This window comes from Bemisia tabaci, chromosome 3, assembly GCF_918797505.1.
Source record: "Bemisia tabaci chromosome 3, PGI_BMITA_v3".
NCBI classification, from domain to species: Eukaryota; Metazoa; Arthropoda; class Insecta; order Hemiptera; family Aleyrodidae; genus Bemisia; species Bemisia tabaci.
In genome coordinates this window covers 32,677,558-32,703,328 of record NC_092795.1, presented here as the reverse complement: position 1 = coordinate 32,703,328, position 25,771 = coordinate 32,677,558, and the positions used below count along the sequence as shown (strand labels likewise).

The 25,771-nt window shown below is 44.2% G+C and overlaps 1 protein-coding gene across 3 annotated transcripts in view; it reads left to right on the top strand.

Moving 5' to 3' along the window:
• Window positions 1-25,771, top strand: part of Hecw (Hecw ubiquitin protein ligase) — a 192,247-nt gene that overhangs the window by 12,115 nt on the left and 154,361 nt on the right. Inside the window, exons 1-2 of one of the 3 annotated variants that reach the window (XM_019061228.2) lie at window positions 19,030-19,280; window positions 19,937-20,023. The exons of 1 other annotated variant lie outside the window; for it this stretch is intronic. In XM_019061228.2, the coding sequence (XP_018916773.2) occupies window positions 19,945-20,023 (79 nt within the window). In that variant the 5' untranslated portion in view covers window positions 19,030-19,280; window positions 19,937-19,944. Of the gene's footprint in view, window positions 1-19,029; window positions 19,281-19,936; window positions 20,024-25,771 lie in introns of those variants that run through there. One more of the 3 variants, XM_019061232.2, reaches the window with a different exon arrangement.

Below are 25,771 nucleotides of genomic sequence, written 5' to 3'. Positions count from 1 at the left end.
AAAATTTGAATTTTAAAGTTTTCGCGGTTAAGGAAGCTTTAACCACTGGGTTGGAGCTTCCTAGTCATATTACTTGATATCAGCTGATAGCAAACAAAGGTTACCAGGGAAACCGTAAACGTCTAACAACTATCGTGGCCATTGGGGCGATTATTGAAATGATATCGACTGTATGTCGCCGCTTACGACAGGACATAGCCCTATCTTAACTGTGTAATATATCGCAATTCGATATTGTTTTGATTTTTAAAAGGAGCAATTCATTCATACAGTTCCGATTAGTTTTGGCGAACGGGCCCTTAACCTACGGCACTCGGCTCATGGGAATTTTTTAACTTGTCCTGGACGGACTCGTCTGTAGCGCCTCGTTCTTCGTTGTGTGTGTGATTTCGTGAAGAAGTTTCTATGGCAATTTGCTTTTATTTGTGAGCTGTTTTTTCACGGGATTTTTGAATGTTCTGTACGAATAAATTCGGTGAGTACCTCATTTATCCCTCCTTCCAGTAAAATTATTTCAACTTTTCCTTCTCCCTCATTCTGGACCCACTCATGGGCTGATTATTTTCTCATTCTTGAAACTTTAGACTGGCAATTTCTATGCACAATCTATAGCTCATTAACCTATAGTTCAAGAGTTCCTCACTAGTGTCTTGCTCTTCTTTTTTATTTTTATTTTTATGTACCTACATGTTATACTATTTTTATAATAAATTTTGCCAACATGCTTTTCAATTCAGTCTACAACATTTCATTCCGACGTGGCAATAATGATTTATAATGCCCCTAATCCATTAAAATGAATTACAATAGTAATGCCGCATTATAATGTCGTATTATACATCGCAACGATTCATGTCCTACTGATTATTGATTATTGTAAGATGAATTCTGTTTTCTCTGATTGTATGTTTCATACGTGCGAAGCAAGTACGGGTCACTAGAAACGGGTTCGTACGGGTGGCTGATGAAATTGATCTTCGAATACCTTTTGATGAGCTAGGGAAATGAAACCATCTGCATCTCATGGACAATAAATAGTTGCCGTAATTAAGGTCATCCCGTGATTAAGGTGCCGTGATTTAAGTCATAAATTCTTCATCTAATTCTTGATTCATCTCCAAAATGTCTGCTAAAGCTTTCATGCGCTTCTCCTTGTATGCATGAATGAGCAAATTGGGTATCGAACAAGCGGACACTTTTTGAAAATTTAGATGATTCTGGACAATATCGTACAGAAGTCCACGAGCTGCAGATAGAACCATTACCTCTAGCTCATCAAAAGTTATTCGAAGATCATTCAACAACCTCTTTGACAAGTTGCAAAAACTTTTCGTTAACAATAGTGTCACACGGTACTAGGAATATTTACTATTTAACGAACCTTATATTTCCCTGACTCAGTCCTAAATTATAGAAGTATGCGTTACTTTTCCAGCAATCCAAAAAAACAATTATACAAAAAACCAATACCTACACTTTCAGATATAAAAATGCAAATTTTTTGCAGCCTCGCTAAACGACTTATCAACCAGAGATTTTTTAGGAAGCGGACCTCCAAAGAGCTTTCAAAATTAAAAGTATACAACAAGTGATAATGCCATGTATTCGCCATATCAAAGCCCAATACACATTTATACACCGGCTACGTAAATCTGCTAAGTTACAAAACATGAATCGACAGTTGTCGGATTGTACATCAATGACAAAATGTGTCTAGGCCCTCATTCTTGACTACAACTACTGCCCCCAGAGCCGCTCTCCGACGCCAATGCGTTGGAGCTTCCTGCTTGTTTTTTATTATTTAGGAAGGAAACCACGCGATTGTGAGTAGTAGCAGAGATAATAAATTTCAGGTTCTCTTCTGAAAAATGTAAAAGTTACTCTCAGAAGTCGAAGCTCTGACTCGCTTTATGATGACCGTTGGCCTAATAGTTGAGAAATCATTGGTTTGACAAACCTAATTTAATTTGTTTAGCAAAGTGCCGAACCCGACATTCATCAGAAGAGCTGACTTTAACGCCACATCGATTCGCCTTCAATTTTTAATCTAGGCAACACGGGCACCTACGTGGTCGAATAGTGGTATCACCGTGAACGTCACCCATACCCACTCGGAACAAAGATAGACGCGAAGAAGTGACTTTGACGTTTTATTATAGCTCGCCTGCAATTCAAATAGCCCACAACAGGGCGAAAAGTAGCGTTAACCACCGAATTTAAAGTTTGCCCCACTGGATTACATTGCTGAAATCCTTATTGCGGGGTCTGCAAACATTTTTTTCTCCGAGCGTGAGATTTACCTTTTCAAAAATAGTCAAAAACATTTTTTTTTTTTTTCATTGTATTTTAGAATTGGAAGATTTTGCCAATAATTCAGTCTGAGTTTTTTTTTTAGAAAATCCAGAGAAATGGGAGGGAGTGGTGATATTTGAGTTGAGATGTCATTCTGCTCTGAGTGCTTTCAACTTTGGGAGGAAGTTCCATTTCCGAACGAAACTCAATTCGTGAATGGCGGGCTGGGACGGAACCGTTAATCGATTGCTTTACGACTCGCTCTCGCTTTAGAGTTTCCCCCCGAGGAAGTGCTGTGATTGGAGCATCCGCTCAACACCATCGCCGTTTCCTCTGAACTTGATTCGATTCTAGTAGTCGGCCGAACCGAACGGACGCCCAAAAGACCGACCTCGCAGCGCACCCAGACGAGTTCCGCCAAGTCGAAAGTTCCTACGGCAGAATGACTAGATATTGAAAAGTCAGGAAAACCTGGGAGAGTCAGGAAATTTTCCCCAGTCCAGAAAAAATCATGGAAGTCAGTGAATTTTTGTTGCGGAACCTTGAAACTTTTTCCTTCCGCCGAAAAATTCTATTATTTCAATTTCAAGAAACTTCACGCTTTAAAAAACTGAGTGTTTTTTTTTTACGAAAAAGAAGTTACTGACACGCTTGTTGTAAAACAATTGGCTTTTAGGGGTTTTTTTATTCACCACATTCTCCCCCATTTTCCTTCACGTTCATACTACCCCCCCTCCCCCCGGCCCCCTCCCTTCCCAAAAGATTTTGGTGGAAAACACGCCTGTATGGACCCCACACAAAGATCCGAAGCCCGGGTTAGCGGTCAAAAGAAGGAGACTGCAGGCGACATCAGGAGTGTATCGTGGAGAATTGAACAAGTCGAGATGATGTTCTCTCTGTATGTGTACTCAACTGGTGCCAAATCTTTCCCGTTGAAAACCTAAGTCTCTTGATTATCCATTCACACGTATCTTTGAATTTACTGCTGAAATCGTCCGATCGTTTTTCAATCTACAATATTCACCTGGAACGTACTCTCAAAGCGCGCGTGATGTAAAGCTCAATGGTTTTTTCATCCAGAGATTATCCGTTCGTCGATCGACTATCAGGCCCAGAAGTTTCACTCCTGTGATTCGAACTTGGAGCAAATCCCACGAAACGTTCAATTGAGACCAGACCTTAGAGATCCGATTCAAAAAGGGAAAGTTCCAAAAATACTCATATGAAATATTTAAAAAGATCAGGTGGGAAACAAAAATTGAAAGTACAGCGTCAACCTTCCGTCGCGCGGCTCAGGACCGGACATTTTTCCGTGGCTCTCTCAAAAACGCAGCCACAAAGCAGACCGTGTATACTGTAACTGTAAGGGCGGCCCCTAACTATTCTGTGTGAGGAAACGTGGCAGCCCTGGAATATTCTTACGTCCTTTTTCCCTCAAGGCGGCAGCTCTCGTCCCATTGATCGGATCTCGCCAACGCACGACTCGACTTCCTGCCCGGATTTTCGGGAGAGTCAGGAAACAAGAGATCCGGACCGGGACCCACACACACCTCATGCTCATCCTCTCCGATTCACCCACGCAGGTTCAGGGGACGCGCGAGCAAGGGCGAGCAATTATAAGCATAATTTGGAAAAATTGATTTCTAAATAGCCCTCGGGCCTCGGGACTATGGCAGGGAGGGGGGGGGGGCGTGGGCGCGCCGGGCCGCCGCGCCTGTGTTTTGGCTCCGGGCCCATTGAAATGTTAATCAGCCCGCGTGGTATGCACATTGCCCCATCGCCCCCCCCCCCCCCTACCCCGTCGAGGTCTCCAGGTAAATATTAACAGGTGTGTTCGTCTTCCCTCGGAGTTGATCCTTTCGGGACGCACCCCTCATCTGGTCGCTCACACGAATTTCAGGAACATCCCCTTCTCAACCTCGCAACCCAAAACAAGCGATATGCAGGTCTGGAAAAACGGGGAAACCAAGTCAGTAGTTCTAGTAGTGGCGGATTAAAAGCAAAAAGCGTTCGCTAGCAACTCAACGCACGATATTTTTATATCTGAAGGAAAATCCTTCTCGCTCAGGATCCAGTGCTTATCGGCAATGAAAGTTCCGGAAATGAAAATAAGTTGGAAAAAATTGGGAGGCTCGGACCTAACAGGAAGACGACCGTGATTTTGACGGCTCCCCCTTCCTTTGTCTGACACTGTCTCCACTCGGAGAGCCAGTGCAATTTAATAATGCACTCGCACGGACAAAGCTGGCTGCGTGTGTGTGTGTGTTTGTGCGTTCGTCACACATTTTATTTTTGGACTCCTTCCCGTCGTCCCGTCGACTTCAATTTATTCTTCCTGTAGTTTATCGTCAACCAGTCCCGCTGTCCCCACATCCCCCTCCTCCTTTTTCCGCCCGCCCCTAACGGAATCATTTTTTTTATTCGAAAACTTATCGGGGCAAATTTTCCAATTTTCAAGTTAAAAAATGCCTCGCTGAAGTGAACTTCAGCAATTAGGCCAATTTCCTGTCTTTATACCCCCCTCCCTTCCAAAAAAAAAATTACTATATTTACTTGACCGTTTAAAATCAGAAAAAAGTTAGGATTTTTCGCAATCAAATTTTTAAATTCTCTGTTGAAAATTTTTCACGGATCCATTCGTTTTCGTGCTCTATTGCTCTCTCTCAGCAGATTTTGAATTTTGAGCTCGTTCATTGATTGAGTGGCATTCTCACTCTCAAAATCCTAGAGAAGTCAGGAATAAGTTAGGGAAGTTTATGTTCAAATCCCTGGAGAGGTGAAGGAAAAGACAGGGAATTCGAAACTTGAGAAAAGTATATTACCCCTCCTGTTGTCATGAATTTTTTGACGTTTGTCCCCATATTAAAGTAAATCCGGCTCTGAGGTCTAAGATTCGTGAGGCGGGCTGACTGTTTAAATAAATTGATAGACAAAGCGGTAGACATAATGAAGACTTAAGGAGTATGGAGCGATCGTATTGGTTGAAATGAGTGGTTCTTATAGGCCAAGGGAGAACATGATGGACTCTCGTAGGATCTCTCATGACTTGCCGTTAGACGGTCTGTCAATGGAGATGTTGCATGTGTGAGGAATTTGCGATTTGACTGTTGATTCTTATGTACAAGTTCGCGAGAAACACGATGGTACCACTGGTTTTCTCTGAAATCATCTCCCAAGCTCAAAAAAAGCTCTCAAAGTGAGGCCAAAATGGAGGGGATATCCCGCCCTACCCTGAGAGTCCACCTCAACATCAAAACAAACTCTCCATGCAAAGATAGGGAGCAAATACACTGACAGGGCTGCCACTTCATTTAGGGACTCCAAAACTGAAAACTCGGCAACCCTGCTAATGTATTTGCTCCCTATCTTTGCATGGAGAGTTTGTATTGATGTAGAGGTGGACTCTCAGGGTAGGGCGGGATATCCCTCCATTTTGGCCTTACTTTGAGAGCTTTTTTTGAGCTTGGGAGATGATTTCAGAGAAAACCAGTGGCACCATCGTGTTTCTCGCAAACTTTTACATAAGAATCTAACAATAAGGTCAAATCGCAAATCCCTCACACATGCAACATCTCCATTGTCTATCAATTTCAATGATTAGCCCGAAGCTCGCGGCAATGAAGCGACTTGGATCGCGCTATTATCTCACAAAGAAGCGACATATTCTGCGTCGATTCCTGTCCGATTCGACGTCTGTCTCCCAGAACAAGTAGCGTAGCTTCATTCTAATCTACAAAACTTGACTCTAACGTTCAATTATTGATTTCTTGCCGACATCGGTTGGTCCAGTGGTTAGCGCAACTGATCACAGACCTAGATGTCCCGGGTTCGAATCCCGGCCACGGTGGCAAGATTTGATGGTCTCAGATCTTGTCACCGTGGAGTGGCATGGATGTTCGCTCTTCGTTTCTTCCTTTGTATCTTCCGTGTTTCTACTGTTGTTGTTGTAATAGCTGTTAGTGCTTTAAATTTCGATTACCATATTCAGGTCCCATATAAACCAAATAATTTTTTTACCTTCAAGAATATGACTGCCATTCCCGTCCAGTATTTTGCTAATTTCTGCGTTTGATCGGTAAGAGGATTAGTAGGATTTTCAGCATTGGCAAATTCAGTAACTTGGCAACATTGTTTTCCCTCCTTTTAAGTTAATGTATACATAAATAATCGATTTTCGGAGGGGCCATGCAGGTGCTCCAGCTCCTACAAGAATCGATTGTTTAGCACAGGTTTAAATGGAGCAGGGCGTCTACAAGTCCGGAAAGTCCGGAAATAGTACTGATTTTTTAAGGGCGGTCCGGAAGTACTGAAAAAGTGCAAAAATTCCGCAAGAAGGTCCGGCATTTCACTCACTTTTGGTCATTTTTGTCGCAATTTGAGCGAGAAATTCAATTTTTTGAAATTTTTCGAATATCCTGAAATAGAGGTACTGATAAAGTACTGAATTTTTCTGTTGAAGAGGTACTAAATTTCTTGGGAATGTACTGAAAAAGTACTGTTAAAGTAGGTACTGAGTTTTGGCCAGCCTGTTAGTAGACACCCTGATCCGCCTAAAAGTACCCAACGGTTCCCCCGTGAAAATGCAATTTGTGAGTAGAAGTACTGAAACGTGGAGATGTAGTTAGGTGCCTTCGGCCTCGAGTGCGACAAATTGTAAAGCGAATTCGGATTCGAGGTGGATGTCACCCCTTAATAATTATTAAGCTGTGCTGGAACCGGCTGCAAGTGAGATTTACTCGTATCGAGTTTCCGATCGGATGGGGAACATCCCATCGAATCCTCGACCCTTCACTCAGCTACAAGACCATTGACTTTAATTATCAATACCATAAGGAAAGTATTGCCGTTAATTTATCAGGACATCTAAAATTCCTCTCCTACAACTCATAAAAATCAGTGATTGTGTTTTTTGACGCATTTTTCCTGTTTCCTTATCAGTGGGCGTTGCGTTGTGAGTAGCCTCTAGTTTGTCACAAAATTCCAGCTCCAGTATTAAGGAGTACAATTGTAGTCGTCTTAACTGAACAATTTCGTAAATGAATGTATATTCCTGTGGGGTTGCACTAAATGTGTCATTTGACAAAAATGAAGCACAAAAATGGCAAAAATTAGACATCCGAAAGACATGATTCGCATATGAAATTTAAGAAGAACGCGTCGAACGTATCGAAAACTTCCAAAATTATCTAATTAAGGAGAAATTAACGTTCGTAATTAATTCCGAATTTTTTTCTCCAAAATTTTTTTCTAGATTTTCTTCGAAATTTTGTCTGTAGTCTCCAAAAGAAATTGTATAGGAAATAAATATTTCATCGGGAAAAATCAGGCAACATTCAAGTGCTCATACGACGTTTTTCATCAAAAAGAGCTTCGCGAGGAGGACCAGCGCGACCTGGTCGGCGTCGGTACGCTACGGTGGTTCTCACGCTGATTGCTTGCGGCAGGCCCCGCGGGGGGGGGGGGGGGGGGGGGTGCGGGCCTCCGCCCTCCCGAAAAATTGAAACTAATTGAATCAGTCGGGAAATGGGGAAACAGGGGGTAACGCAACTCGAGAGTCGAGGCGTTTCACAGTCGCTCCTCGCTCTCTGGTTCCAGTCGGAGTTGCTTCATCACACCCAGTCGTGACCTTCCCCCTTCCATCCCCGTCCCCGCCGTCCCCCGCGCCGTTTTCATTCATAGATTTTGCTCACTGACCGTGGATCGTAGATCCTATTTCTCATGAATGGAATCCGAAAAAGGGGTTTCCGGAGTTACTACGCAGAACGTAAGATGCAGAAAAGGAAGGATTGTCAGTTCATTCATTATTCCGTCACGGCTCGCTGAGCAGCTCTGGTTGTAGGGAGGGGTGGGGGAAGGGGACCTCTCGAAAGATCCTAGCCCCGTGTGATCGCCGCGAGCCGTAAAAAACCCAAGCCCCTGATCACTTTTATCATCTTGGTTCTTATCGCTCTCATCTCGACCTGGGTCGGCGCTTGAGGGACGATTACAATTTTACGAAGCGCGCGTACTTATGGAAGAGCGGATTTTGTTATTTTTGGCTGTGATCTGTAAGTTTCGAACGTTATAACTCGACTTCTTACAGCTGCCGAAGGTTCAACTCCTCTTGTGGTGGATCCGAGGGGTGTGCTCCTTTCTTTACTCTTCAACGGACAGATAAGGGGGTAAACGAGAGCATAAGGTCGGTTAACGAAGTCGATTGTTTGTCTCGTTTTCTCCTACATTTTTCACCAAAAAAATGCTCTCGGAAGAATAGTCCCGAAAAGTGGTCAGTGAGAGGAAAGAGAACCTTGAATTTTTTCTACTCGGTGTGTCTCCTGTCGAAAGCTGAACCTGCGCACCAATTTTATTCTTCAAGGGTAGTTTCAACCCCTTGGCGGATCCAGCAAATTGGCAACATTGTCTTTTCTCCATTTACACCTATGGAAATGTATCGATTATTGGAAGGGTCAGGTGCTCGTACAAAAATCGATTATTTAACGTAGATTTAAATGGAGGAAATCCAGTGTTGCCAAATTTCTAGATCCGGCTCTGTTTCAACCTGAATTTGGACAGAAGATTTTCAGACCCCACTTTCGGATACTCCACATATGTATAATCCGGTTTTTTTATTCCTAAAAAAAAACAGGAGACTTTCTGACCAGGAAAATATTTGTGACTGTCCATGGAAAGACAGACTCAGAAGCCAATTTCTCGACCCCTTTCCATAAAATCCCCCTTCTAAAGATTATTCTTCCCGGACTAAGGTTTTCATTTCTCCTAAACGGTCTTATTTTGAAATTTTCAGCATCATACCCCCTCCGAGGAGGACCGTATACTTCTTTCAGTAATTTCTCATCGTGGGAAAACGGCCAAGTCCTCAACGGCGAGAACGAGTAGGAAGAGCGAAGAAAGGCGTCATGAAAGAGTGGGTGTTGGGGGGAAGCGCTAATGTCGCGTCGGTGCTTCACTCACAATCGGTGCACTTACAAAGTTGATATACGTCTAACAGGCTAATTTACAAGAGGAATCCATGAGCCGCGGCAAGAGTGGTCGCAGGTCGCTGGACGGGGGACAGGGGAGACTAATCAAGAAAAGGGAACCGAGGAAAGGATGCATTCTGTCGGCCTCGGACATTGATAAATAGTCAAAGCTGATGTCTTCCTTTCGTCCGCCTTCGGTCACCATGAAAGGCCTCACCGGTGAGTCGGGATCGCTTTTGCTGTCGTCAATCTGTCCGTCTTACTTTCAAAAGAAGTAAAATAAATAGTAAAAGAAAAAGAAAAAAAAAACTTTATGGAAAGAGTGTGGACACCAGATCCCGTGGGGACCCTCAGGATCCAGAAAGATGTCGACGACTTCAAATGAGAGGGGGTCATTGAATGGAACGCCGTTTGTACGAAAAACCTATTTTCAGAGGGGGGGAGAAGTGATTTCTCTCGGGGAAGAGCGATTTTCGTTGGGAGAGAAACGAATTTTCGAGGGGCGGGAAAACTTTTTCAGGGGTGAAGAAACTTTTTTAGGGGAGCAGAAACTTTTTTAGGCGTGGACAAACTTATTGATTTAGGGACGGAGAAGGATTTTCAACGAGGCCTGAAAATTTTGTGCTCCTCTCCCCAGATTTAAATTTTCCCGTCCCTGATCGTGAATATAATTGCCAACGTCTGACTGCGGTGTCTCTTACTGTTTGTTATGTTTGAGATTTTGCGGAAGGCTGACCAGGGGGGGGGGGGGGGGTCGTGGCAGCAGGTGATGACCACGTAATCAGGGACTCGGGAGTCCATCAGCAATCAGCATGATGACCCTCAGTGGAGACCGAAGAGCGTCACTGTCGCGGCGCGGCGTGTCTCTCGATCCCATTACATCTCTGCCGCGTTAAGGAAGAACGTCTTATGAACATTAAGACGTTGTCTAATTTCCCTCGATGAAATATTGATTTTTGAGCGAGCGGATGAATATTTCCCCCCGAAATGGAGATGTCGCATGTGTGAGGAATTTGCGATTTGACTGTTGATTCTTATGTAAAAGTTCGCGAGAAACACGATAGTGCCACTGGTTTTCTCTGAAATCAACTCCCAAGCTCAAAAAAAGCTCTCAAGTTGAGGCCAAAACGGAGGGGATATCCCACCCTACCCTGAGAGTCCACCTCTACATCAAAGCAAACTCTCCATGCAAAGATAGGGAGCGAATACATTAGCATAGGGTTGCCGTGTTTTCAGTTTTAGAGTCCCCAAATAAAGTGGAAGCCCTGTCAATGTATTTGTTCCCCATCTTTGCATGGAGAGTTTGTCTTGATGTAGAGGTGGACTCTTAGGGTAGGGTGGGATATCTCCTCCATTTTGGCCTCAACTTGAGAGCTTTTTTTGAGCTTGGGAGTTGATTTCAGAGAAAACCAGTGGCACCATCGTGTTTCTCGCTAACTTTTACCTAAGAATCAATAGTCAAATTGCAAATTCCTTACACATGCAACATCTTCATTGTCAGGTACTTCAGATCAAATCGTAAAAAAGATTCACTTGAAAAATGGAGGAAAAACTTTTTCAATTTTCACAGAAAGTTCTCATCTTATCGGAGGATATTTGGCAACGCCGGGAGGCTCATACGGCGTTCTTAGGGCGGCAGATCTGGACCGTGTTTTTGACCGGAAGCGGCTCATTTTCGAATTTGTTATTTGACTCGTGGCTCTGCGCTCCGGCTCCGAAGCAGGCAAGCGGGGCAATTCGTCGCTCCTCTGACGAAAGGGCGTATCTCTATTACCACATGAGCTTTGGGAAACGAAGAGTTCTACGGGAAACAGGGCTCACGTGAAAATTAAGATAGGCCCTTACGTCAGAGGGGCGACGAATTTACCCGAGTGTTGATAGGCCCCTTCCACCCCGGCTCCCCACCTCCAGTTTAACTTAATAACGCCTTCTTGTTTCAGGCCGACTCCCGCATCCGATCCCGATCGAGGCACACTAATTTTCGTTTTTTGCCCTCGACCTTTGGAGAGTCGTTCGTCGCCGCGCCCGTCGAGTCGTTTTTTCGATTGACATGATCGATATACTTATCGACTTATACTTATCGATATACTTATCGACTTATACTTATCGATATACTTATCGATTTACTTATACTGTTTGATAGGGATCTTGAGTTAAAGATCTAGGGTTGCTGGCGTCCCGGAAAACCGGGAAAGTCAGGGAATTTGCAGTGACCGGGAAACAGAGGCGGATCCAGCAATTTGACAACGCTGGATTTCCTCCATTTAAACTTATGCCAAATAATCGATTCTTGTCGGAGTACCTGGCCCCTCTAAGAATCGACATATTTCCGTAGGAAATTGGAAAAAAGACAATGTTGCCAATTTGCTGGATCCGCCAATGCTGGGGAAAGTCAGGAAATTTTGCGATGTGCGTTTAGCGGGAGTGAGGGTCATTTTAACGAGAAAAAAAATCAAAGTGTAAGGTTCACAGTGTTTAATGTCCATGGAAAAGTCAGGAACGCCGAAAATTTTGGAAGCAGGGAAATAAGCAAAACTAGTCGGAGAAATCCAGGGAATTTGTAGCAACCGGGAAAAGTCAGGGAATTTCAAGGAATAGTCAGGGAAATCCCAGGAAAAGTCGGGGAATTCCCAGAAAAAGTCAGGAAATTTTGCGGTATGCGTTTAGCGGAAATGACTGTTTTAAGGAGAAAAAAAAAGTGAAAGTTTTATTAGAGTGTCAGGAAAAGTCAGAGAATCCGAAAATTCTGGAATCAGGGAAAAGTAAAAATATTCAGGGAAAGTCAGGGAATTTGATGATGAAAAATTATGGTAATCCTTAAGATCTTTCAATAAGGATTCAACAATGGAATAGTAGGTTCCGACTTTCGATTTCGGACCATGGTGTCTACAGACAATTTGGACCGCGTTTAACAGAAAGGAACCAAGCTATTGCCAATTTTAACTGGGCAATTTCATTTCTTACGAGAGAACGTTTGTGCGGATTTCTTTGAAAATTTTAAGGATTTTGCCTCCTACTGTGGAGAAAATTCACACGAAAAAAATTTGCACGAAAATCCGCACAACAGTTTTCATGTGAAAAATGAAATTGCGAAATTGCCCAATTAAAGTTGGCATCAGCTGATGTGGCTTGGTTCCTTTCTGCTTAACGCGGTCCATTTCATCCAGGCGTTCCTTCAGCAGAGTTCTTCCTGCAAAGTGCCATTCATTTCCCCATGCAGATGGGTGCTTTCATGGATGAGCCGGAGACAGTGGCTCCTTATTTAGTCCAGGTATCCTTTCCGATGAGCCTCGTTGTGCATGACGTTGACGTATGAAGGTTACTTGCGAGGATGACGTCGAGACAGGCTGTTGTTCGCGAGGGTGAACGTCAAGTACGTCTAGCCGGCCGGCTGCGGCTGTCGACGTCGGGCGGGTTCCCGGTCGCGACCTATGAACTTATAAATACAAATATGCATGGGCTCAGCACCCGGGATTCGGGAATCCGGGATGTGCAACGTGCAACGTGTTGGACGTAAATTATACGCGCCAAGGGGCAACCGCGACAGATGTGAGTGGGCAATTTGAAGCCGACTCGCCCACAGTGAAGACACTATTTACCATCGGGTCCTTTCACGTCTCACTCCGATGCCGGTGAGAAAGTTCGACAACTTTACGCTCGGAGAAATGAATGAAATGAACAGGGACATATTGGCCTTCACCGGCTTCACACCTTCCGGCCAAAGTATCACGAGCGTCCTGTGATGTTTCAAAATTTCCGCCGTCATTTTATTTTTTTTGTCGATTGAATTTGCTTGAAAATTTTGCAGAATTTTATCCGTAGCACAAAGAAAATTCAGTGAAATTTTCGAACAAGAACAATTCGATAGGGTTGAACATGGCTGTCTTGCCCAAAATGATGTGAATGGTTTAAAATGTCTTTCTTATAGCCAAAGGTAAAATTCGTTGATTCTTTTACAACTCCAACCATTAATAAAAGTATTTTCAAAAATTATCGAAAATCCAAAATTTTTAAAAAAACGGAGGACTCAGGGTAGTTTTCATGGTCGTTCCTTGAGCATCTCCTCTCCTTGGGAAAACGCTCATGATTTCCACTGTGATCAAGGGAGGTTTAGGTGGCTTCGAATTTCCATTCTTCAATCGTATAACGCACAAGTATTATTCCATAACAAATATTGCCCTCGAAAAAAGTCACACCGTGTGACGAGTTAAAAAATGTTCTTGTAATTCAAAACCCCCCGACTTCTCTGGGATTTCGAACATCAAATTCCCTGAAGTTTTTTTTTTTTTTTTTTTTTTTTTTTTGGAGGGGGGGGGGCACGATTTCTCATGAAATTCTTTCCTTACCAAATTTTAAGTGCAAAGAAAAAAAATTCAAGATTCCACTGCAAAATTCCCTGCCTATTCGGAGTTCGACAAAACTCACTCGCTCTCCGCGAACTTCTCACCCTGTGTAAGAAGCTAAATCAAACTAAACTTCGGCTAAAAAAATAAACGAAACGTCCAGATCCAAAGACCATACTCTGCAACAGGAAGCATTTTTGAAATTTTGAATTTTTTTTTTTTTTTTTTTTTTTTGAGCTAAACGACTTCATTCAAATCCATACTTTTCCCACTTTGTCGTACTAACGCGTTTACCAATGTCTTTGGCGTTTACGCAGCTTCTCGAAACGAGGATCCGCGTCCAAAGACCGTGGGGAGGGGGGGGGGGGGTTGAATCTATTAAGAGGTCCAGCGGAAGCGAGGGCCTTGATTACTGCGGTTTTCCATCATCTTTCCTGGCCCGGGTTGTCAAGTTGTGCGATAAGTTGTGAATTATTCACGCGGGTCTAAACGGGGAGAATTCCTGATTCCTCAGCAGCATCCGACAGCAATGTTGGGGACGGGTGCGTGGCGGGCGCCGAAAACCCAGGCCGGGGGACGCCTCGCGCGGTCCCGGGGATCCCGACTGGAGAGGTAGTCCTCACCTCTAATTTCCGGCTTTCAACACTTCGTTCCCGGCGACGCGACCACGAAACGAGCCACGACACGGCACCCAATTTAGCCGACGAGAAAAGAAATTAAAAAAGGGGAAAACCAACAACAGAAACTCGCGGAGACGCGCGAGCGGATCCCCGCGTGGGTCCCTGGGAGCAGGGATTCTTGCGGACGAGGAGGCTCATCTCGGAAGTGAGGTTACGTCCCTCTGGGTGGAGCGGGATGACCTCAGCCGCTTCGCCGAAAAGAGCCCGAATGATGGGGCACAAACGAGGGTTCAAAAGTGTCGAATCCGAATAATTGCTGCCTCCCGACGACGGGTCCGAAATTGCCCCGCGAGAGGGATGGAGGGCCGGGGGGCGGGGTGCTTTCCGGATATTGCAACGCAGAAAAAACCGGCGGGAGGATCTTAATATGTAGGTATGAGAGAGGCGCTCGGCACTGCCGTGTGACCGAATGGAGCAGCAAGTACAAAATGAAGTTTTGTAAGAGTGGACTTGGGGCACATTCATAGTCTTTCTTTTAAATAGCTCCAATCCCTAGTAGTAGGTCCCATGGGATTGACATTGTGATTCGGCCGGACTGGTGGAAAAACGCCGGAATGGCGTGGCCCGCCGCTCGCGCCCTACACGGGGGGGGGGGGGGGGGGCTGTGGGCAAGAAATAACCCTTGGGGGACTAAGTCTGGTGGCTTGGCTATTTACATTTGCAAAGGGCACCCAGAAGCGGTCTGGCTAGGGGAGCTAGGTCTCAGCATCCCAAAGATTCTGACAGGCGACCCAGCCCCCCCACCCTACCCCAATACTTGAAAAACTCATATGAAGGAGCGTATCAGCACCCCAAAAATGTTCAAGCCCGACCGACATTGGGAATCTGAGGAGCGACTTTTTTCCACGAAAAATTATTATTTGTCAGGGTGTCTACAAAGTCCGGAAAGTCCGGAAATTTCGGAAAGTCCGGCAATAATACTGATTTTTTACGGGCGGTCCGGAAGTACTGAAAAAGTGCGGAAATTCGGCAAGAAGGTTCGGAATTTGTGTCATTTTTGTCGCAATTTGAGCGAGAAATTCGAATTTTCAAATTTTTCGAATTGCGTCCAATGGAAGTACTGAAAAAGTACTGAATTTTTCTATTGAGGAGGTGTTGAATTTCTTGGGAATATACCGAAAAAGTACTGTAAAAGTACTGATTTTTGGTCATCCTGTTTTACTAGACACCCTGGCGCAAAAGTCTCGCCGATAAAGTCAATAATCGAAACACCCTGCATGGAATAAGCCAACAATCCAGTAATACGTATACGTGGTGTCATGTTGTCTACGCGGATTTCTCCTCCACCAAATTTACCCCTCATCCCCCCCCCCCTCTCACGCCCTACCCTCCCTAGCAACGAGGCTTATTGCAATCTCCAATCCCACCGATTTCCGATACTCCAAACCCACCGGTAATCTGCTCCCGGCCTTTTTATGTCACATAGCGTCGCTCTGCGGCCGTAAAGTCGTAACTGCATTTCAAATAAGCTCGATCGTCCATTTAACTCGATGCTGCCCAGGGCTCACGTTATAATGCAGTTACATCCTTACGTCAGAGAACTGACGAAATCAGGTGCTAGGATTTATTTATGTCGGATTATTGACGTTCTTTCCGGTCCCTCTAGCAAGCACCCTGTCCGTGTTCAGCGGGCTGATTATTGAAATTGATAGACAAAGCGAAAGACATACAAGACAAGGGAAAAATTGAGCAATCCTTTATTGGTGGAAGCGGGTTGATGCTATAGGAGGAGTAAAATGATAGACTAATAACTATCGGATCTCTCGTGGATTGCAGTGAGTTAGTCTGTTACTCATATAGCTCTTTTGTCCATTGCAACCAATTGTTTCCACCAAGAGGAGCGCTCCATTTGCCCTTTGTGTTCTTTGTCTATCGCAATTCCAATAACTAGCCCGCAGAATCCCACGTCTGGCGTCAGTCTCATATTGCCTTCCAAAAAATATTTAATCTTCCTGGCTGACGAGAGATTCATTTTTTTTTGCCCTTCCTATAAAGTTCGGTGAAATTGTGGAACCTCGCTCTTTTACCAGCAAACTGATTCAATAGTTTACGAGTTGCAGATTAAGTTTTGGGGAATACATATCAGGAAACGTTTTTCGAAAACTTCGAAAAGTTAGAGTAGAAATTAAGAATTTCGAAATCGGAGGAAATATCACAATGATATAACTGAACCAATCCGCTTTCCAAAGGCAATTAAGACTCACAATCAGCCGCAAGAACTCAGTGCACCCGCGCTTATTATATTTTATGGTCCCATCCACGGCATCCATTGTTCAAAACCACCGGGGAGAAATTTTCAATTGGGCAAGCGGAGCCGCCATTTTCACTAATTACGGTCATTTCCTCGGAGCTGAGCTTTTCCGTTCCCAGACGTCTTCCCACAGCCAGCGTCGCGTCGGTGGCGGATCTCTGGTGGACTGACCGTGGCCTCCCTCGCAGCGTTGTCAAATCGAGCCGATTCGGCGTGGAAACTAGAGTTTTCACGTTCACATTCGGCAACGCTGCGTCGACGCTTTTCTCGACGGGTCTGAGGCCGTGGATCTACGCTCCATAAACTATGTAAATCGCAGATCGTCTTGTATTTGCACCCAGTCTGTCTGAGTGGCTACTGGTATTCTACCCAGCGGGATGATTATTGGAGTTGATTTACAAAGCGATAGACACAGAGAAAATGGAGCGATCCTATTGGAGGAAGCGGGGCGTTTCGATGGATAGAGGCGGTAATAGACCAAACCCTAACTAAAGTGATGAAAGTTAGTCCATTACTGCCCCCTTAGTTTGCAATACAACCACTCGTTTCAACCAATAGGATCGCTCGAATTTGACTTTTGTATTCTTTTTCTAAGTTTTGACCATCAATTTCAATGATCAGCCTGCTGCTTAAGAAAAACTCCGTTGTTACACCCGAATGCTGCCATTTACGCTGCTGAAACCCACATTTCTCGCGGATTTAGGCATATTGATGTCTTCGATTTTTTCCCGAAAATTGTACTAACAGTTTCATTTAAAATTTCTGAAATTTTCAAGGAAAAATGATCTTATGTTTTCTAGAAAATAATATTTTGCCAGAAAAATTTAAGTCGCGATCGAACGCTCTTGCCAAGTTTTTCATGAGCATGGCAGTATCATACAGCAAAGAGGCTGCTTTTTTTCAGGGGGGGGGGGGGGGGGCTCCGCACACGATCAGTTTCGGAATTCTTCTAAAAATCAACTTGGCCTCTTCCATAAAATAGGTACAAAAGATTTTTCTAAATAAATGCGTTTCATTCTTCTAAATTGTACTTCAATTAATTTTCCGGTAAGAACAGCATAAAATTTCTTTTCAGACGTCTCAATTTACAAACATTTTTGGGGATCCCCCCCCCCCCCGACTCCCCTCGACGGGGTGTCTTAATCCAGACCCCGCTCAAGGAGGTGTCCTTCTGTGCCCCCACAAAACATAGCTACTTCTCCCCCTTGTTCAAAACTTTTTGAATTTCCAATTTTGAACTGATTTTTCCGAGATCTCACGACGTGATGCGAAGAAGTCGGAACGGAAAGAATTCCTCGTACTCGCGCGCTCACTACGTGACGTCGCACGAATTTCGCCGCCCACGCCCAGATCCGGGTATTCAACCTTAACGTCCCGGCTTTATGAATCCGAATGTTGGTCGGAACAATCTGGAATTCAGGGCTGCCAAGTTGACGACTCTGCCTCGGATCCGTGGAAAGCGGCTCGGATTTTCCTCGCGGGATAGCAATCGAGGGCCTCTCCGGCATTTCAAGCACCCGGATCGCTTTTCCGAGTCGGGTCGCCGTGAAAATTCCATCGCTGCGCCGGTGTCAAGTTGGCATTCCTGCCCTCGCGAGAGGCGACCCGAAGGATTTTGCTCTGATGAATCGGCATACTTGATTCGGTTTTCGTTCATGCCCATTGTAGGCAGCCAGCAATCGCCGGAAATTTGCAAGCGGCATACGTATTAACTCGTCAAATTGTGATAGTTCGCAAGTTTCGTCGATTGACAACTTCAATATCACTACCTCGGCTTGGAGCGCCTTCAAATCCTGGCAATACTCTCCTCTTTGCCGAGCAGTTAGTTCAGTTACCTATCCGCACCAGCGGGCCGATTATTGAAATTGATGGACAAAGCTACAGACAAAGAAGAAAAAAGGGATATGATGAGATCCTATTGGTGGAAGCGGATGGTTGCAATGGACATAGGAGGTAAGTAACACCAACCGATAAGAGACCGGACAGTTAGTCCATCATTTTCCCTCTCAGTCTGTAAGAACCACCAGTTGCAACCAATAAGATCGCTCCATATTCCCTATCTATATCCTCTTTGTCTATCAATTTCAATAATCAGTCCGCAGGCCCAACAAAGGTCCTTGATTTCACTACATGCACTTGCAAGTGTGCTAGCTGCTACCTTGCACTCAAGAAGAAAAAACTTATGTTTTTAACGTGTCTAACATTACCATTAACATCAGGCATGTATGAGGGAACGTGTCTCCAAAAAATGTTTTCTTGAGTAGTCGAGAAACGTGATGTTAGACGTTCCTTGACAAGCTCTGTAATTTCCTCTGAGCCTGGTCCGATTTTTGCGCATTAAAATGTTAACGGCAGCGTTGCCGAGTTATGCTCATAAATTCAGTTAAATAAACTCCGCCCATTGTAACAATCGTAACTTATAATCAAAATAGGACTGCTCTACGCGGTGGTGCAGTAGTTGTGATTGTTACGCGAAACCCAATACGATTTTAAGTATAGCATCCGTTGAGCATGCATGTTTCCCTTAGAAGCCACGCAACTTCTTTACAAAAATCATGAAACAAACGTGTAAAACTTTCTTCTTGAAGTCCGGTTGCATAGAGTTGCAAAACTAATGTGCAAAATGTTGTGCAGGTATAATAGCTTGGAAAGACCGGGTGAAAATGACGAATGATGACTGAAGTACATCGCGATTAGGACAGTCATCTCGGTGTTTTTTAAAACAATTAATAATGGCATCAGTCAATCCTGACATGTAAGTAAGAATGGTTGCATTGTTGGTCCCTTCTTTCAAGAGAATTGCTAGAAATGTTGCGCGTCGACGATTTTCAATTGAAGAATAATAATGTAACTTTGCAGTGTTTGAAAGGGGGTCCATTTTCTCCCATTTATTTTTTTTTTTCTTTTTTCTTCATATTGCCTCGCCTTTTTTTAACATTTCATTTTATGATTAATTTTTGCCGAATTATTTTCTCTCTTCTATTTTGCAAAATTTCAACTTAACGAAATTTTTCCACCGGAATTCTCGAGAAACCTCAATAGCTTTAATGTGCGGCACTTGCCGCCAGAGATTAGTTCACTTTGAAATTTGCCAAAATCAGTGATTAGAGTGTCCGGTGAATATTAAGCTGTCATTTCAAAATAAGAAAATAATTCTAATCGGCTAAAAAACGTGTACTCATAATTCAAACTGAAGTGTGATTTTCCAAAGATTTTCCCGTTGCTAGAATGTCGCGTTTATGAAATCATTTCCTTCGATCCAGATCAGCGGGCAGTGTGGATACAAATCTTTCGAGCTAGTCGTGTATTAATTAAGTACTTATCAATGTACCCATTTTCTTATTTTATATATATTATTGAGTTTTCAACGTACTGCTTAAAACTTACGTCGAATTTTTACTTTGTTTGCAGGTAAGAAAATGTTGAAATGCAAGTTTTTTAATAATTTGGCCGCCGCCATCAACAGGCTTCTACGAAACAACAGCGAAACAACACGAGGTAATTTTTTTCGATACGACTATGTCAGTAATTTATAATGTAAGAAGAGCCCTTATTGTTACCAGATTATCAGAAAAAAATTGCCGCGCAATTTTCTAGAAATGCTACAAAGATATGTTGGCAATTATTTTATGAGGAGAAGCATCGTGTTATCAGATTTTCAAAAACAAAAAATTGCTGTGCAATTACCGACGAGTGTTCGAATAAATGCATAAAGAACTTTACAGAGGAGGAGAAGGGTTCCACTTTTTTGACGTTACAAGCTACTTTACACTTTCTTTGACGTTCTGACAAGCGTTCGATGCAGCCGATTAAAAATTTTTCGCTTCTAAAAAATGTTCCTCGTTATAGTTTTTGATAACTCGGGCTTCATGGCTGTAATCAGCCAAGCAACCGCATTTATCCGCTTCAAACCGCTTTTGTAATCTACAACAATGTTAAAGTCTTGCTGCTATGGCATTTTGTATTTCCCCTTCACTTTTCGACATGTCCGAGCATCTGCTTCGGACGTCCAACTCACGGAAAATTTGTTCGGTAATATTACCATCAACCCCCCCCCCCCCCTCCCAAGTCTTTTTAGCAATTTTCTGAGAAAGAAGGAATTCCATTAAAATGTAGCAAAATACCGTATCTTACAATAAGGAACTCCTATTTCTGGCCCAATCATTTTAAAATCAACATCTATGCCATTAGTTTCCCTATGTACATAGGTATTTCTATGGACGAGACAGAAAGAATGTTGCTCTATCGCAAAATGCAATCCAAATCATTACACGGAGAAAAAAAGTTTGGTTACGTAGTATGATAGAAGCTTCCCGTAAAAAATTGGATTGACCATGAATTCTAAGCTAGTTTTAATTCCACAGCTTAAACCTCTCACTTTATTAAACAAAAACTATTTTCCAATACATTTTTTCCATCTATTTATGAGGCTTTCTCAGTTACTTTCTGGAAAATTAAGGGGGCAGAGGGTCAAGCCAATTTTACGTAAGAAGGGGGTAAGGGGCTGTCTTACGGGTGCCATACAAGCAGCGGGAGGCGAGATCGAAAGCTGCTAAAATACCTCACGTAACACTTGAAAGGCCACTGAGCGATCTACGTCCAACTTGAGGGGTGGAAATAATCAATTGGCCGGATGGCCGGCTCAAAAGTCGCCTCTGGTATCGGCTACAGGTTTTAATCCAACCATAGCTTCCGGCTTCCTGAAGTGCTTTCCCATGCCCAGCCCAAAGCTCCCTCTGAAATGGGGACTGATGAGAGGCGTTTCAATAAGGCACTCAATCCCCGACTCCCGGAATCGGGATGGATTTTATTCAGTGGCGTGGCGTCGCGTGCTTTGCTATTTATCGATTGATCTGTCATTTAAACCTACGGAAAAGAATCGATAAACAGGGTGTCCGCAGCGAACACCTTAACAATCGATTCTTTACCATAGGTTCAAATGGCATAACAATCGATACATCGCAATTCACGCCACGCCACTGATTTTATTGACTCGAGACGGCGCAACCGTCGACTCATCCGCGAGATTTTCCACGAAGCTTTTGTTAGTTTTCGGTGCAATCGAGAGCGAGGGAGCTTTCGAGCTTCAAGCCCTTGAACACGATCCAACGCTCACCCTGCTCCGCGGTGCTGAAGCAGGGTGACACCTCTTGAAAAGGAAGTAAAAACCTGGAAAAGTCAGGGACTTTGGCCTTACCCTGAAAAGTCAGGGAATTTCACTCCGGGACCTTTTCATTTTTTCTCATCATTCTCTACCGGAATTGACCTCAAGGAATCCGAATTTCATAATCTCGAAGACCCCTTCTCCTTGGCCTCTTTAGGGGATAAAATGAGGGGGATCCTTCCTATGAAAAGCAGGACTTTCTTTATTTCATCAGAATTAGGAAGCACGAAGAATTTTGACCGACATCAATACCAAGAAGCTCTTAATCAGCCCATCCCTGACCGAAATACTGACCTTTTAATTGGGGGACGAGACGGGCTCTCCTTCGAATAAGTATGTAGCTAAATTGGCGTAGGGATCCGGTGAAAGGCAAGTAAGCCCAAGGAATCCAAATCCGACGGTCTTGAAACCTCCACTAACTTTGCAGATGGGGTTGAGACGAAGACGGATCCAAACATTTCGGGGGGAGGGGGGGGGGGGAGATGACCGGAGGGCTTCCCTCGGAGAATTTTAGGAAGTTTAAAGCACCTAATATGCAGTTCAAGTAAATTTGTCATAAATAATCACCAAATATCAACGTCCCTTCCTTCTTCTTTACTCCGTACCATCCTTTTCTATTTCCTCCCTTTTTCTACCTCCCTTTTTTCGGGCGAACGTAGGGGAGGAGGGCGTACGTTAGGGTGTCCCTTATTTTTGAAATTTGAGAAAAGTTAAGCTCCCCAGGTCTCAAAACGTGCTATGAGGTGTGCAAATGAGGAATGTCTTTTGGAAAAATTTTAAAAACATTTTTAGCGCCCTCTCAAGCGCCCTAAAGGACGTCAGTCGAAAATGTTAATTTCTGGTACGTTTTACCTACGCTCCCCCTTGGATCCGCCCATATATAGAAGGGTGTCCTGTATTTGTCGAATTTATCAGGCTGATTTTTGACCCTGCTTAGTGCTCCATTCGTGGCCGTCCAAGGAAAATGGGATCTTAGTTCACGAAGCCAAACTTCGCAGTACAGTGAGTTTTGTCAAGCCGCATCTCAAAAATTGGATTTTGAGATTCCGGCGGGTAACTCCCGCTGCACAGCGAACGTGAAGTAGAGCCTCCTAGTTTTACACTCCCGTGATAGCGAAGAGAACAGTAAGTGCATGCTGGGATGAACCTCGAGACACATAAAAGTACTAGGGGCTACGCCCCCTGGCCGCTACGCGGCCCAACCCCCTGAAGGCGCTCCGCGCCATCAATGGGCCGCTTCGCGGCCCTATTTTTACCCTCCTGTCAGTGTTAGTTTTATTTTTTTCCTAAAAAATTACGATATGGGGCATACTTTAATTTTAAACTTTACTTAAAATTACCTTAAAATTAAAAGGACTCGTTTTGGAATGACTGCTTGATGAAATATTGCAGTAAAACAATGAACTATGATAGTCAGGTTATAGTTAAGATATCGGGGTCAGGGATCGAACCCACACCGAGTTCAAAGTGGACGTAATCGATGTCCTAGACGACTCGGCCACCGCTCCACGTGAGAACGGCCGTGCGAATCTTGTGTAGATAAGTGTAGAGCTGATGCGCAGGCTACCCAGCTACTGCGCAACCTCCTCGACCATTGCGCATCCTCCCGCGCATAGCGGTAGCAGTACCGGAGCATTCTGTAAACTCACTCACTTTTATAACGTGATTTTAAAAAAACCTGGGTCCTTTTTCCAAAATCTGATTGCAGCGGGCTCATCTAGGGCCTATTACCTGTCAATTTACGCAAAAATCATGGAAATCGGCCCGGTAGAACGCTCAAACGAACTATGACAAAAAGTATAAATTTACATTGTTTAAATGGGAGAATTCGCAACTTTACCACGTAATATAAAAAAACCTGGGCCATATTTTGAAAATCTGAAAAGAGTTGGCTTATCTAGAGGCAATTGCCCGTCGATAGCCGCAAAAATCATGAAAATCGGCCCGGTAGAACGCTGGAACTAAGCGTCACCAGTTTCGCAAAATTAGGAGGTCTCGGAGCTTATAGTATAGATACATTTTTTCCATCTATTTATGAGGCTTTCTCAGTTACTTTCTGGAAAATTAAGGGGGCAGAGGGTCAAGCCAATTTTACGTAAGAAGGGGGTAAGGGGCTGTCTTACGGGTGCCATACAAGCAGCGGGAGGCGAGATCGAAAGCTGCTAAAATACCTCACGTAACACTTGAAAGGCCACTGAGCGATCTACGTCCAACTTGAGGGGTGGAAATAATCAATTGGCCGGATGGCCGGCTCAAAAGTCGCCTCCGGTATCGGCTACAGGTTTTAATCCAACCACAGCTTCCGGCTTCCTGAAGTGCTTTCCCATGCCCAGCCCAAAGCTCCCTCTGAAATGGGGACTGATGAGAGGCGTTTCAATAAGGCACTCAATCCCCGACTCCCGGAATCGGGATGGATTTTATTCAGTGGCGTGGCGTCGCGTGCTTTGCTATTTATCGATTGATCTGTCATTTAAACCTATGGAAAATAATCGATAAACAGGGTGTCCGCAGCGAACACCTTAACAATCGATTCTTTACCATAGGTTCAAATGGCATAACAATCGATACATCGCAATTCACGCCACGCCACTGATTTTATTGACTCGAGACGGCGCAACCGTCGACTCATCCGCGAGATTTTCCACGAAGCTTTTGTTAGTTTTCGGTGCAATCGAGAGCGAGGGAGCTTTCGAGCTTCAAGCCCTTGAACACGATCCAACGCTCACCCTGCTCCGCGGTGCTGAAGCAGGGTGACACCTCTTGAAAAGGAAGTAAAAACCTGGAAAAGTCAGGGACTTTGGCCTTACCCTGAAAAGTCAGGGAATTTCACTCCGGGACCTTTTCATTTTTTCTCATCATTCTCCACCGGAATTGACCTCAAGGAATCCGAATTTCATAATCTCGAAGACCCCTTCTCCTTGGCCTCTTTAGGGGATAAAATGAGGGGGATCCTTCCTATGAAAAGCAGGACTTTCTTTATTTCATCAGAATTAGGAAGCACGAAGAATTTTGACCGACATCAATACCAAGAAGCTCTTAATCAGCCCATCCCTGACCGAAATACTGACCTTTTAATTGGGGGACGAGACGGGCTCTCCTTCGAATAAGTATGTAGCTAAATTGGCGTAGGGATCCGGTGAAAGGCAAGTAAGCCCAAGGAATCCAAATCCGACGGTCTTGAAACCTCCACTAACTTTGCAGATGGGGTTGAGACGAAGACGGATCCAAACATTTCGGGGGGAGGGGGGGGGGGGAGATGACCGGAGGGCTTCCCTCGGAGAATTTTAGGAAGTTTAAAGCACCTAATATGCAGTTCAAGTAAATTTGTCATAAATAATCACCAAATATCAACGTCCCTTCCTTCTTCTTTACTCCGTACCATCCTTTTCTATTTCCTCCCTTTTTCTACCTCCCTTTTTTCGGGCGAACGTAGGGGAGGAGGGCGTACGTTAGGGTGTCCCTTATTTTTGAAATTTGAGAAAAGTTAAGCTCCCCAGGTCTCAAAACGTGCTATGAGGTGTGCAAATGAGGAATGTCTTTTGGAAAAATTTTAAAAACATTTTTAGCGCCCTCTCAAGCGCCCTAAAGGACGTCAGTCGAAAATGTTAATTTCTGGTACGTTTTACCTACGCTCCCCCTTGGATCCGCCCATATATAGAAGGGTGTCCTGTATTTGTCGAATTTATCAGGCTGATTTTTGACCCTGCTTAGTGCTCCATTCGTGGCCGTCCAAGGAAAATGGGATCTTAGTTCACGAAGCCAAACTTCGCAGTACAGTGAGTTTTGTCAAGCCGCATCTCAAAAATTGGATTTTGAGATTCCGGCGGGTAACTCCCGCTGCACAGCGAACGTGAAGTAGAGCCTCCTAGTTTTACACTCCCGTGATAGCGAAGAGAACAGTAAGTGCATGCTGGGATGAACCTCGAGACACATAAAAGTACTAGGGGGCTACGCCCCCTGGCCGCTACGCGGCCCAACCCCCTGAAGGCGCTCCGCGCCATCAATGGGCCGCTTCGCGGCCCTATTTTTACCCTCCTGTCAGTGTTAGTTTTATTTTTTTCCTAAAAAATTACGATATGGGG